Here is a 12925-nt window from a genome sequence, read left to right as displayed (position 1 = left end):
TATCGCGAGAGGGGGCGGGGCCAGGGCCGGGCACGCGAGCCCGACAGACGGGGAGCCGCGTTCCCGAGCCGGTGGCACAGGGCCGGGGATCCCGCGTTCCCGAGCCGGTGGCACAGGGCCGGGGATGCCGCGTTCCCGAGCCGGTGGCACAGGGCCGGGGATGCCGCGTTCCCGAGCCGGTGGCACAGGGCCGGGGATGCCGCGTTCCCGAGCCGGTGGCACAGGGCCGGGGATGCCGCGTTCCCGAGCCGGTGGCACAGGGCCGGGGATCCCGCGTTCCCGAGCCGGTGGCACAGGGCCGGGGATGCCGCGTTCCCGAGCCGGTGGCACAGGGCCGGGGATCCCGCGTTCCCGAGCCGGTGGCACAGGGCCGGGGATCCCGCGTTCCCGAGCCGGTGGCACAGGGCCGGGGATCCCGCGTTCCCGAGCCGGTGGCACAGGGCTGGGGAGCAGGGCCTGGCACAGCGCTCCCGAGCCGGCTGCTGTCGCAGGGGACACTGCCCGTGGCGTGGTGCCGGTCCCCGCTGTGTGAAGCGGCACGGCGGGGTTCCCGATGAAGACCCCAAGCGTACCGAGGGAGGATGCCCAGCCGCCGGGCCCCTCGGGGATACCCAGGCACAGGAAGGACCGGCTCGGCTCTCAAACCCCGACTTTCCGCCCGGCTGCCGGCTCCAGGCTGGAGTCAGGTACACGTCCAGCCCCGCTGGCAGGCAGCCAGGGCAGCGAGCTCGCTGAGCTGATAAGAGGCGCTACTTCACACTGCGACAAACCGAAGATGGGTGATGTTTCCTGGGAGGGTGGGCAAGGACCAGCCATGGGGAGGGAAAAGCAAGGTGTCTAGCCATACCTGAGTCACCAAATACCAGATTTCCCCCCACAACAGACTTTGGCCTGGATGATAGGCATATCCTCCTACACCTGACAAAACTTGTTCGACCAGGTGCAGACACCACATCATGCAGCAAGCCACACCTTATATCTTTCCACTGTGCTTTGAGAAGAGGTGGCTGATACAAGCCTGATACCTCATTTGTAAGGGCCTGTCCCCTCAGTCTTAAAAACTAAGAGCACTACCATACCTCCTGTTTGTCTAAAGACAGGGGCAGTAATTTAGTAATCCAAGTAATGCAACAGGAATAGGAAAGGTTTTTGGCGTTGCACTATATTAGGAACAGCAAAAGTACAACACAGACTCTTAGCTTGGTTGCACAAGAGAGCAAGTTTTATTCTTCTATATCTTCTTTCATAGACAGTTCTGAGAAGATCCAAAAGGTAAACCTCTCATTGGTCATCCAACAAACACACCACCATCACTGGACAGTTAGGAACACCACCCCTTGACCGTTTCTTGCAAGAAAACAACAAGGTGACAAACAACACCTGCAGAGGTTGTTTTCCTTCTCCAAGGACTGTTTGGATTCCTCCTTATGATTTTTCAGGCCAGAGTGAGAAAGTTGTGTCACTTAGTTTCACACAAGCTCAAGCTAATGCCTAAAGCCTAAAAATATTTTATTTGACCATTATCAGTTCCCACATTTCGGCACATTAACTTCTCTGTGGAAGCAGGAGCATCAGCTTCCTAAAATAAACACTTTCACTTTACTCTCAGGCTGCTCCTGCTCTCTTGTAACTACAGCAACTGACCAGGCAGTGAATGAACGCTGTTCAGTGGCAATGACAGAGAGAAACCAAAGACATACTCAGTTTGATGGACAGAAGAGTCTGATTTACAGTGATTTACATACCAAGTGGGTATGTAAATTAGGAAACGCCTTTTGTGTGATAAAACCAATATCTGAATCAATGACACATAAGTCTAGAAAGAATTCAGCTTTTAGACTTAGAATGATAGAGTGGGAACCACAAGCTCTGAGAGATAAAAGGTTTGTTCCTACTACATCTGTGTTTATGACTTGCCATGTGTTATTTTAACATCAGAAAATAACTTTCTAAATATCAAACTAATAATATACTTTTATTTCTGTCCTTATACAAAAGCAATTAGCCTTTTATAGGACACCACCACCTCTATCACTCCACATTTCTGAATATATGCAAGACACTTATCAAAGCTTTCTTTCAGCTGTGATAGCCCAAAATTGCTGCCAGCAGATGACACCACTTCCAGAAAGTTACCTATTTGCTAAAGAACCACAGGCTTGTCATGCAGCTCTCCCCAACCACTTCACAGCTAGTACAGCCCTGGCAATCAAAAGGCATTCACCAGAGCAAACTAGAAAAAAAAGAGATTTTTTTCTGTCAAGGGCTGTACCATCTTCAAACCAAAAGCATTCTGCCAACATGCCACATTACAGGCCAGCTCTATAAGCTTTTATAATGGCACCTGAAATACTTTATCTACCAAAGAGACTCAGAAGAGTTCATTATCTTTTATGGCTGAGTTTTTGCAGCAACTGACAAGAACTCCTAATCTGGGCACGTCAGGTAAGCCTGGTCAGTTTCTACAGTCCATCCATGATAAAGCACTGCTTGCATTTTATTTTTTTTTTATTACTTCTTATGGGTGAAGTGTCAATGAACCTTCTGCATCCCTTTTGAACTTGCTGGTCCTGTCATCCACCTTTGGCATTACATCTGAGAAGGTCAGTGTCTGCTGCATAAAGTAGCATCTCTATCCATGTGAAATATCACCTTAATATAAATTGGTCCATCTATTTCAAATGAAGAAGTACCCCCCAGACTAGTGTTTGTAAAATTTGTGAATACCAAAAACTGTGAATACCAGTTCTGCATCCTCTTGACTCACAGCTTTCAAGATGTTGTAAACCATGGCCCATTTTCCCCTTGGTCTTCTCTCCACAGTGAGTGGTCCCACCATTTTCAGTTTCTCCTTGCAAAGCAGCTTCTCCATTCCCTTGACATTTAGTTTCTCCTCTTTTAACTCCACTATGGCCTCTCTCTAAATGTAGAAACCAGAACTGCTCAGCTCTGAAAACATAGCTCCACTGGTCTTACACAGAAGCCATGTAAGATCACCCATTTTTTTTGCCAAAAAACAAAACAAAACAAAAGAAAAATTTGATGCAGCTCCAAACTGTGGCATGGTTACAGAAGAACAGTGAAAGATCTATGCTCTGAGCTCTTACTACAAGATGCTGAAGCACAAGTTCAGTTCATGTATATTCAAATAATGATTTACACCACAAATGCATAGATCTGCACTGGAGCTCATTTACCATTTTTTCCCTATAGGAGGATCAGACAAAACTGAGCTCCTTGCCACAGCACCAATGTTGGACTACTTGAGAATAAAGTCAGGTGATACCATTGTTCGTTCCATTCTCTCTACTGAATCACCCCACAGAGCAGGTGAAAGACTGTCCCCGTGGGAGGGACCTCACCTTGGAGCAGCAGAAGACTGTGAAGAGGAAGGAGCAACACGAGCCCCACCCAATTGTGCAGCTGGGAGGCAGGAGGTAGAGAATTCGTGTGGGAAGTCAAGCCCAGGAAGAAGAGAGGGGTGGGGGAAAGGTGTTTTATGATCTGTTCTTTATTCTCATTATTTCTGATTTTATTGGCAATAAATAAAAATAATTTCCCCAAACCATGTCTGTCTTGACTGTATGTAAGTAACTGCTGAGTGATCTTCCCATCCTTATCTTGACACATGAGTCAAGATGCAAATCCATTGCATTTTTTCCCCCTCTCCTGTTGAGGAGGGGGTTGTAATAGAGCAGTTTTGGCGGCTAGCCAAGGTCAGCCCACTACAACCATTCCGTGCATTAGTTAATCTCTTGCAACTGTACCCTTTCTAAAAGGAAACAAAAACAAAGATACAGTTTACAGTCAGACAGACCATCACAGCATATGAGCAAATGCAAGATGAAGTATTTTTAGTGCAAAATAATAATACAAAATTATATTTGGAAGCACTTTGTTTTAAACACGGCTAAACAAAGCTGTAATCCGATAATATATTTTTCTTTTACATAGATTTAGAACTTTTACAATAAAGTAATATATTTCAATCACTGACCAGTTCAGCTGTCACATATCAAGTAATATCAATCCATGTCTGTAGATTAATTTTTATTCTAGCTAATAAAAATGCAACATATTATCTAGAAAATATGAGTTAATACATTACTTATGCAGCAACAAAATATGATCCCATTTCCTAATTTGTGTAGATACATATACACAAATTCTATAACAAAGCTTTCACATTTGTTTAGCATTCCTGTTTTCTGAACATTTCATTCACAACATTTGAGTTTCATTGCACTTTCAACATTAGTTACAAATATTAATAACAATTATTTCTTCTCTCCTTCCTCGACCCTGAAGCATGGATTTATTGTCTAGCTATCTGTGCCATCCCAGTCAATCTCTGCAGAATTTATGTACTATATCTTGTTAGTGATATCCATCTCCATTCTCTACATCTTATTTCCCCATCTTTTTCCAACAATCCGAGATCTCTTCAGGTTTGTTTCCATTTTCTTAACATCTATTCCCAAATGCTCTAAACAATACACAACACAAGAATTACTGTGCAAACACCAGAGAGTATTTATCAAGTCTAAATAAGTTTAGCTGTAATGTATTCAATCAGTTACTAAATAAGCAGCATAACGACTTACACAAACTTACACAGCTAGTTCCTCCAAGCATGTTTATCAAAAAAATACCTAAAAATATTAGAGACAATCACTGTCATATGATCATTTCAAATTGCAATCATCCATGTTCAGATATGCTTATTAATCCAACAGAAGTGCATCTTTATGGTTTAGTTTTGTGCACAAAAATCTTCATATTCTTTAAAATGTTAATATTCAATCAGATTTAAAGCTCAGCCAAAGCAGGACTGATTAAAGGAATTTTAAAGAACCCACTGCTCATACTCCTAAATGGAGTCCCTGTCTCCATTCCTGAGAGAGAGTTAATAATTACTTACAAAAACTCTTGTATTATATGAAGTAGCATTATGGTCATACACACAGCATTTTCTCAGTTGGTTGGCTGGCCAGGTATGACAGTCTCGGTGTTTTCAATTCATATCAAATTGAATCCAGGCTTTCTACGTTATCATGCTGTGACCTGCTAATCTAAAATAAATACAAAGTACATATCTAACCTGTAGTGTTTGCAAGTGACATTGGTGTATATTAGAAAGTAATTCCACCAACACTTTTCATTGATATTTTATCCCATATTCCTTCTCTTCCCTGTTTTTATTATTATTTTATCATTAAGGAACAGTGGATTCAATTATGATCTTAGAACATCCCATTTCAAGGAACTCAGTTCTAACTGAAGTTGACTCAGAGTAATGAGCAAACATGGTATTGTAGCACACAAAGAAATATAGACCTATATAACTCATGTAGTATTTTCAGATAAAAATACTAAGTTCTTGTTAACATGGAATGGGATACATAGATTCAATTTCCAGTAACATTACTTACTTTCTTCCCTCAGCTTGTTTAATTCCTGTACTATATCACTATACACATAGGATAAAAGCTCCTCTTGAGATTTTGTTCCATCTAAATAATCTGAGGAAGAAAAAATAAGTGTTCATGAGTTCTATACCAGCTATATGTAATGGCAACTGGCAAAGTTTTCAGTATTCCTATAGATGTCACCAGAAGAGAAGAAAAAAATAAAAACCAAGAACAGCACTTCCCCCTTTTCCCTTCCCCGAACTTGTTTGACATGTTAAAAAACCCAACATGATGGAAAAGTATTCTAGTTAATAATTCATTTACTTTTTTTTGTGATATAAAAGTCTCCATAAGCCTAATGGTAATTATGTGAGGACAGTGAAGCCATGGAATAATTTGACAAAAAGGTTTCTGTGCAGTAGATAATTTCAGGTTCCTCAGTTTCAGCCTTTGAGTAAGTTCTGGAAAAGCACTGCAGCTCTTATTTTTACTGCACAGCAAGAAGCAGTGTGCTAATGATGAAGCAGCCATCCAACTTCCCTTCCTTTCCCTCTGGTCCCCACTCCAGAAGCAGGTAGTCCAGGAGCTGTGTGAGAACATCACACAAATGTGTGACACTGCCCCAACAGTTCACCCAGCTTTGACACTTGTCGTGCACAACTGGTGGCTGTAGTGTGACAAGTCAGCACCTAGAAAGTATCTTCAGCTTTATTACAAGATCTAACCAGGATTTCAGTTTTTTTTCTGAAGAACTCTGCCAGTGCATCAGCTATCGTCTCAGAATATTTAGATATATGTGTGTTATCTTAACAAGGTATCTTGTTAAGTGGACTTAATTAGTCATCAGAAGATTTCTATTTTTTGACTTCCTAATTTTCATTATTAAGTAACAAAAACAAAAGCCCTATAGGCTTGACATATAAACCAACAGAAACATCAAAACCTACTAGAGTGCTACAAAAACATTTGAAGAAAATCTTGCCCCCATTTAAAAAAATCCCACAATTCAACAAAACCTGCACAAGTGCCATACTTCAGCATTTTATAAGTTTAAAATTAAGGATACCATACCAACTTGTATACTTGCATTCTCTTCCAATTCATTTTTATATTTCAAATACATAGGCCACACATGTCCATCGAAGTACCCTGGTGTATCTGCTGGCTGATAGACTCTGGTGCTACACAAAAATACATAAGTGTTCCCATATAAGTTTTATATTTTCCTCTAGTGTCAGCTGGTTTAATAATAGCTTTTATCCAAAATAAAAAAAGAAAAGCTGGCTGTATTTTTGTTGGAGCCAAGAAGGCCGCTTTGTTTTAATTCAATCTGTGATATGAACTTCTGCTGTCTTTTGCTATCTTATCTGTTTCTGTCAATCAAACCACATTTAAGATAAGGTAAAAGTTTGGGGTTTTTAACTGTAGAAATATTACAGATAAATTAAGGTGTACTGACACTTAAAAATACACCACAATAAGCTACTTTTTCACTTTTTATTAGGTTTCTCAAGCTTTAAATGACAGTTGTTTAACCTAGACTATTATTCCATTCTAGACACTAAAGTCTTAGGTGAGTCTAGTAAGAAACCAAGAAAGTGGTATCAACCAAAGCCAGTTGGTATCTTCACTCAGCCAGCAGATTCTGACTTTGTGCACATATATTATTCCAAGCACACAGTATTGCTCCAAATCTAGAGGCAAGCCAGACACTGGTTTTATAATATACTTTAGATCCACCATAAAATTAATGGACAGTCTAAACAAAACCATACACAAAACCCACACATGAACATCATTACTCTAACAACAATCATCAATTAACTGCATTTAACCAAGAATAAGAGTGCTTAGTATTTTTTTTAAAACATTTCTCATTTTAAGCATGGTTTTACATGATATGTAATCAGAAATTAAATAATTCATCAGGACAAGAAATTCTCTTTTTAATGCTTGTAAAGCACTAAATACTTTAATAACCACATGCTCTAAAATAAAAACCCAACCAACCAAACCTCAAACTAACAGAGGATAGATGATCTTAACAGCTTACAATTTGCAAGCACAGAAGAAAAGCTAGCTCAAAAGGAACAATTCAGGGGGTGCAGTGACTCTTTTTAAACAGTAAATCAATAATCTTACCTCCTTCTCCTTTTGCACTCTTCATAAGGAAGGGTCAAAAAATATCTTCTATTCCATAGTTTATTAAGTGGCCTAAGACAACAACAAGATTTAGTTCCTTCTTCCATTTTACAGTAGATTTTAATTTATCAGGTTACATATTACTGCTTACTCATAATTGTAAAGGAGAAAGCCTTCAACAATCAAAATATAAACATTCTTCAGATTGCCACATGTATCCTGTGTCTCTTCTGCCACCAAACCTGAGCTTGCTGGGCTTTTCATCCAATTGTGAATACTTGCCACCATTTCATCCATATAGAGGGCATCAAGTACTAGATGAAAACAAAGTTAAACATCCCTTAACAAGAATAAACAAACAAAGAATAAAAAGGAAAAAACAGAACTCTTAAGTACCCCTACATTAATCAGTAAGAATCAAATAATCCATACAAATTTAAATGAAGAGGAACAAGATTACCCCAAAAATTATATCCGTAGTTCTGTTTACCACCGATTTCCCAAAACCAAAGCTTGCACCAGGATTAGGGTATTTCTGTTGAGTGTAGTCTTTCCAAAATTTATGACATCTAATATCGTCTGAACGGAATTCATAGCTTTTCACACCATGACAGAAACTTCATGGACTGCTCTCTGCTTTCACAAAACTTGGAAAAATTTACTAACCCTGAGACCTCAACCCTTCTGTCAATTTCAGAAACGGGAGTGGACGCTCAACATTTTTTGCTTTGGGTTTTTATAAGGTTCATTAGGTGGGCATAGAGAGAGTTAAAGGAGCATGGTGTACAAAAACAAAACAGCACAATGTAACACCTGTTTTTGTATGCAGACACACAAGAATATATTGAGGAAGTACTGAAAGCTAGAAATAAGGCAGCATTTGGATACCGTAACAGCAAATACATTTCTAAAGAGCTTTTAAGAGCAGCATTAAACCTGGATATTTGAATAACATTGTCCATTTCATCCCTCCAGTTTCACATTCCATTTACATGAAGGCTAGAAGTTGAGCCAAAGACTGCATAGCTGGTAATCACCAGTTTTCAGGCACAACTGAAGGGTCTGACCAATATTCTCAGCGATTCCTTTTATGATCACAAAGTATCAACAGAGATTAGCTACTAAACAAGTAACTATCTACATGCAGATATAACCTGACACAAACACCAGAAGTGGATCTGGCTCTAGAAATCTCTAAGAATAAAATGAGCCAGTATTAATCATGAACTTAAACATACATGTTCTTCATGTGAGATCTGACATGAAATAAAGGTGTCAGGACAGACCCAAGTTTTGACTGACTTAGAAAACCCAACAGCGATATCCCATGAGTTCACTAGCAAAGATGGAGAAAAAAAGAGCCATTACCAAACAATGAAATTAAGCCTATGCCAGTACTGCAAGCCAAGACTTTTAAGGGAACAGCACCGTATGCTAGTAAACCAGAGACAAGTGAAGAAACAAAGGAAAATATTCAAAAGAGAAAAGGAAAAGTCAAGCACTAGCTTGAGCTATTTACTAGTTAAGCAAGTTTTCTAAAATATCTCAGTGAGCCGAATGAAATTAAGAGAAGGATTGCTCTGAAGCAACCACTTGTTTACTGCCTTGCTTGGAAGGGACAGATCGAGGGGATAGGGTGGAAGAAGTGTTGAAGCTCAGCACAACAATTTCAGTACAATGTTCAAAAGCAGTGCATCAGAGTTACTGACCATCATACAGCTTAAATCCACGTTCATCTGTTTCTACTTCAGACTCTGGCTGAAGGGGAAAAAAATGTAATTTTTTCAAAGTTGTTTTTATGACCATGATGAGATATATACACTCTGGTTACAAATGTAAGGGTTGTACACTTTTGTATACAATTAGTTAAATTTATCTTCAACATTAAACTAATGTAAACAACTGTTAAAATACCTTACACAAACTTTAATCTTGAACAACAAACACTCTATATCATATTACTTAAGTTCATTAGAGCTCTACTTGAGAAATAAGAGCTCCTTCACCCTCTGTGACAAACATCCCCAACATCAACACATAAACTGTTTTTCTTTTTTGACTTGGGAGACAAAGAACTATTTATTGTTGTAGTGTAGGCTTAAGAAAGTATCATTAAACTCATTACACAATCATTAAACAAAGGATCTTGAAAAATGCATCCATTATACACCCATGTCTTATTTTAAAAGAGTGGCAAAGAAGACTGGAAATTTATTTTGGCTGAGTATGCTCAGTAGTTTGGTCACTTAAATTTCAATTACCCCAGCACTAATTTTATGATTCATACAAAAGTTACTTTAAGTTACTTTAACATCACTTTAAGCAGCACCAATTTTACAAGTTCATCAGTAGGAGAACTGAAAAAAAAATTGAAATCTGCTCAAATCTACTTTTACCTACCAGGTTTTTCCATAAAAACTGTTACCTTAAAGAAGTCATCTTGAGAGATTATACAACAGTTGGGAAGCATGTTCTTAAGTTTTTCTGCTAGTGTAGTTTTCCCTCCATTTGTTACACTGTTAGAAAACATTGTAGTAAGTTCACCAGGGCAAAAACTAATCTTTTAAACATATGTACAACCTCACACATACATTTCTATATAATTATACACAAAGAAACAATACAACTTCCCCCAAATTTTAATCACATTAAATATTCTTTACCTCTAGAAATTTTCTACCATGTTCCAACAGTTTTCAACAATCAGTACGGTAAATCAAGCAGTGCCAAAAAAGAAACCTGCACCTGAGGTCTCTAACAAGCACAGAACAATTTCTTAAGAGTTATATGCTATAAAACCATACAATTATATGTTGCATTTGTAATCCAGTTTCAAAAAAATGCATATTCAAAAACAGAAATTGCATCACATCATTCTGAGGAGAAGACAAGTCTTAATATGTAGAGGAAATTTAATTCTTTATAACTTACCCCCCAAGGCCAATAACCAATACTTTCATACTTTGTTTTCTCCTCAGTTCTTCCTTTTTACTGTCAAAAACAATAGCCAGTGAAAAAGCTTATTTCAGGAACAAGAAGGCAACTATGGTATTAAGAAAGACCAGTTATACAGATTATTTATTTTCTCTCCTGGTGTCTATCATTTTTCTTTTTGCAAAGGTACAGTCAGAATCTCAGCTGCTCTAATGCTAACAAAAAACCTGCAGTATATATGCCCCATCAAAAATCCCAATGTACTTTACTTTTGACAGTATTTTAATAATTTGAAATGAACTCTATGAGACTTAGTTCTAACGATATTAATAGCATACAAGTTCCTAAAGAAAAGCACAATCACTAGCTCAAGCATTTGCAATATAAAAAAGACTAGGTAAACAGAAGCTGTTGTGGCAAAACAAACAAAATCATTAAGAAAGAAACAACTGGCATGCTGAGGAGAAAGATGTTTAAAAATTTCACGAAGATTAGTAACAAAGACTATGTCCAGAAACGCTTATGAACCTGGTTTCATCAATGTAATATTCACTGTGTAATTCACCATTGCCTTTCTGAGGGTATTAACAGCACAGACCATACAAACCCTCCTCCTCTGCTCCACCAGATTAATCTGGAAGCATTAAAACTACTGTAAGGACAGTTTAAGCCATCCTAGCTAACTTAGCATTGAGAAGGACTAGGTAGCAATTGATTTTCCACTGAAAAGATCAAAGAGTAAACTCTAAAGGTTAATTTGACCACCATATCCCTGTTGGCTACCACCATATCCCACCAGCTCTGAGGCCCTGACTGCCTGAACAGTTTCAGTAGTCAGAGCTGCCAGGAGACACAATTCTGCCTTGTCCCAGCTCTTTCCCCTGAACTTTCTTCTGGAATGGGTGCTTGCAGAGTACATAGTGAGCTATCCTGGAAAAACACTGCAGCTGAAAAACAGTTCTGTGAAGACAGAGGGGTAAAACAATGTTTGTTTTTAGTTTCACACATCAATTTATGACTATTTAACCACACGCAAACACCCTTTTTTCATCTGCTCCGTCCTCCTAGGTCACATTTAAACCTATGTCACCTAAGACCTGAAAGGACTGAGCAGGTAAAATTCTCCCTGCCTCGAACAAACAAGTATCTGTACCATACTAGTAAAAGGACTGGTACAGGGCATCAGTATGAAAAAATCCACACTGTTTCTTTTAAAGTAAACTTTAGATACATGAGGAACCTGCAATAACATCCTCTTGCATTTGGTGTAAGGACTAGAAGCTCCACTGTTTCACATGTCTGCGATATGATCTTCACATGCTTTTTAATATACGGTTATGTTTAAAAAAGCACAGCAAAATTTGACTATTGACTAGTCCAAGCCATCACCCTTATTGCTTTGCAGGGGTACAGCTTATCTACAGTACTTGGCATTTGCAAGTTTTTTTAAGTTAGTACACATTGGTTTTCTAAGGATGTTATAACTTTCAGATTCAGTGATGCATTGAATGCTTATAGCACTGGCTATCAGTGCAAAGAGAGAAGACAGATAATTTGGTCTTAAGAAGTGATGATATTCAGGCTACTTAAAAATAAGATAAAAAAGCTCTTTTCTAAAAAATCGCCAGTAGTTTCGTGTTGCAGAGGATTACCCTTTGTCCCACAAAGGATGTTATGCAACAAATCGGACAAACACGGTCACCTTTGGACTTTCATTTATGTCACTGTCTACATGCAAATTAATCCCAGTCTATGGCAAAAAATACCATCACAAAAAACCACACCAACTCTTTTGTCGCCCTAACTAATGTGTAAAATAAATCTCCAAAGCAAATTTGTCACAAAGGCTGCAACAAAGAAATCCTAAACCGCTCTACCTTGGGGTTAGTTTGGCTCTTTAAATAGCGCACAAACCCATGACAACGCTCGCACATCACTGCTGTCACCCATTTCTAAGGGCATACCGTGGCAAAGCTCCCACGCACGGGGACACCCGGACCGGGACCGGGACCGTCTCTCACGGGAACGGGCCCACACAGCGGGGCTGGCGGAGGTTCCCGGCCTCGCTTCCACCAGTTGCAGCTCCAACACTTGAGCGCCTCCGGAGCTCGCACTTCACTTGGAGCACGCCGCGAGGGTGCTAGGAGCACATCCTTCCGCCAGCAAGGCTCCGGAGCGCCCGCCTCCTCCGTCCCCTGACGGCGCTGTCCGAGGCGCGCCCACCTCCGAGCAGGGCGGCGGCACCGCGCACACGACACTCCGGCCCACTTCTCAGGAGAAGCCCCCTCACGGCCGCCGGGGCCGCCGGGGCCACCCACCCCGCCTCCCTCGGGCCGCCCGGCCCCGGCCCGGCCCCGCCGCCTGGGCGGCTCCTCCGGGCGGGGAGAGCGCGGAGCGGGAAGCGGCGGGGCCTGGAGCCGCGGCGCGCGCGCTGATTG

The 12925-nt window shown here is 40.4% G+C and overlaps 2 protein-coding genes across 3 annotated transcripts; one reads left to right on the top strand and one right to left on the bottom strand.

Moving 5' to 3' along the window:
- Positions 1 to 124: 124 nt before the first annotated feature.
- LOC147648194 (uncharacterized) lies at positions 125 to 3298 on the top strand. The gene is made up of 3 exons (XM_086869784.1): positions 125 to 153; positions 225 to 686; positions 3214 to 3298. The coding sequence occupies exons 1-3, from the start codon at positions 125 to 127 to the stop codon at positions 3230 to 3232; spliced, it is 510 nt and encodes a 169-aa protein (XP_086725910.1). The 3' UTR covers positions 3233 to 3298.
- On the bottom strand, positions 1201 to 12832 carry NMRK1 (nicotinamide riboside kinase 1). 2 transcript variants are annotated; one of them, XR_015281162.1, is made up of 10 exons: positions 12452 to 12826; positions 10485 to 10544; positions 9979 to 10069; positions 9263 to 9311; positions 7705 to 7867; positions 7554 to 7625; positions 6483 to 6592; positions 5433 to 5522; positions 4922 to 5072; positions 1201 to 3772 (listed from the first exon to the last, which is right to left on the bottom strand). XR_015281162.1 is itself a non-coding variant. In XM_023944842.2 (9 exons), exons 2-9 carry the CDS (start codon positions 10511 to 10513, stop codon positions 5068 to 5070), a joined length of 609 nt encoding a protein of 202 aa, XP_023800610.1. In that variant the 5' UTR covers positions 10514 to 10544; positions 12452 to 12832; the 3' UTR covers positions 2496 to 5067. The 2 variants fall into 2 exon arrangements, 1 of the variants encoding a protein (XP_023800610.1); XM_023944842.2 differs by having other exon boundaries at positions 2496 to 5072; positions 12452 to 12832.
- Between the last annotated feature and the right edge of the window lie 93 nt (positions 12833 to 12925).

The sequence above is a fragment of the Cyanistes caeruleus genome, chromosome Z (assembly GCF_971803275.1).
Source record: "Cyanistes caeruleus chromosome Z, bCyaCae1.hap1.1, whole genome shotgun sequence".
Taxonomy (NCBI): domain Eukaryota; kingdom Metazoa; phylum Chordata; class Aves; order Passeriformes; family Paridae; genus Cyanistes; species Cyanistes caeruleus.
This window is presented reverse-complemented; position numbering and strand designations above follow the sequence as displayed.

Bases quoted from the DNA above. Each gene is read 5' to 3' on its own strand.
- NMRK1 (XM_023944842.2), bottom strand. From the start codon at position 10,513: ATGAAAGTATTGGTTATTGGCCTTGGGGG. The intron at 9,312-9,978 runs GTAACAGTTTTT...TTTCCCCTTCAG, and splicing joins CTCAAGATGACTTCTTTAAG to CCAGAGTCTGAAGTAGAAAC. The intron at 7,868-9,262 runs GTCAGTAACTCT...GTTTTCATCTAG, and splicing joins TGGATTTAAGCTGTATGATG to TACTTGATGCCCTCTATATG.
- LOC147648194 (XM_086869784.1), top strand. From the start codon at position 125: ATGCCGCGTTCCCGAGCCGGTGGCACAGG. The intron at 154-224 runs GCCGGGGATGCC...CCGGTGGCACAG, and splicing joins TCCCGAGCCGGTGGCACAGG to GGCCGGGGATGCCGCGTTCC.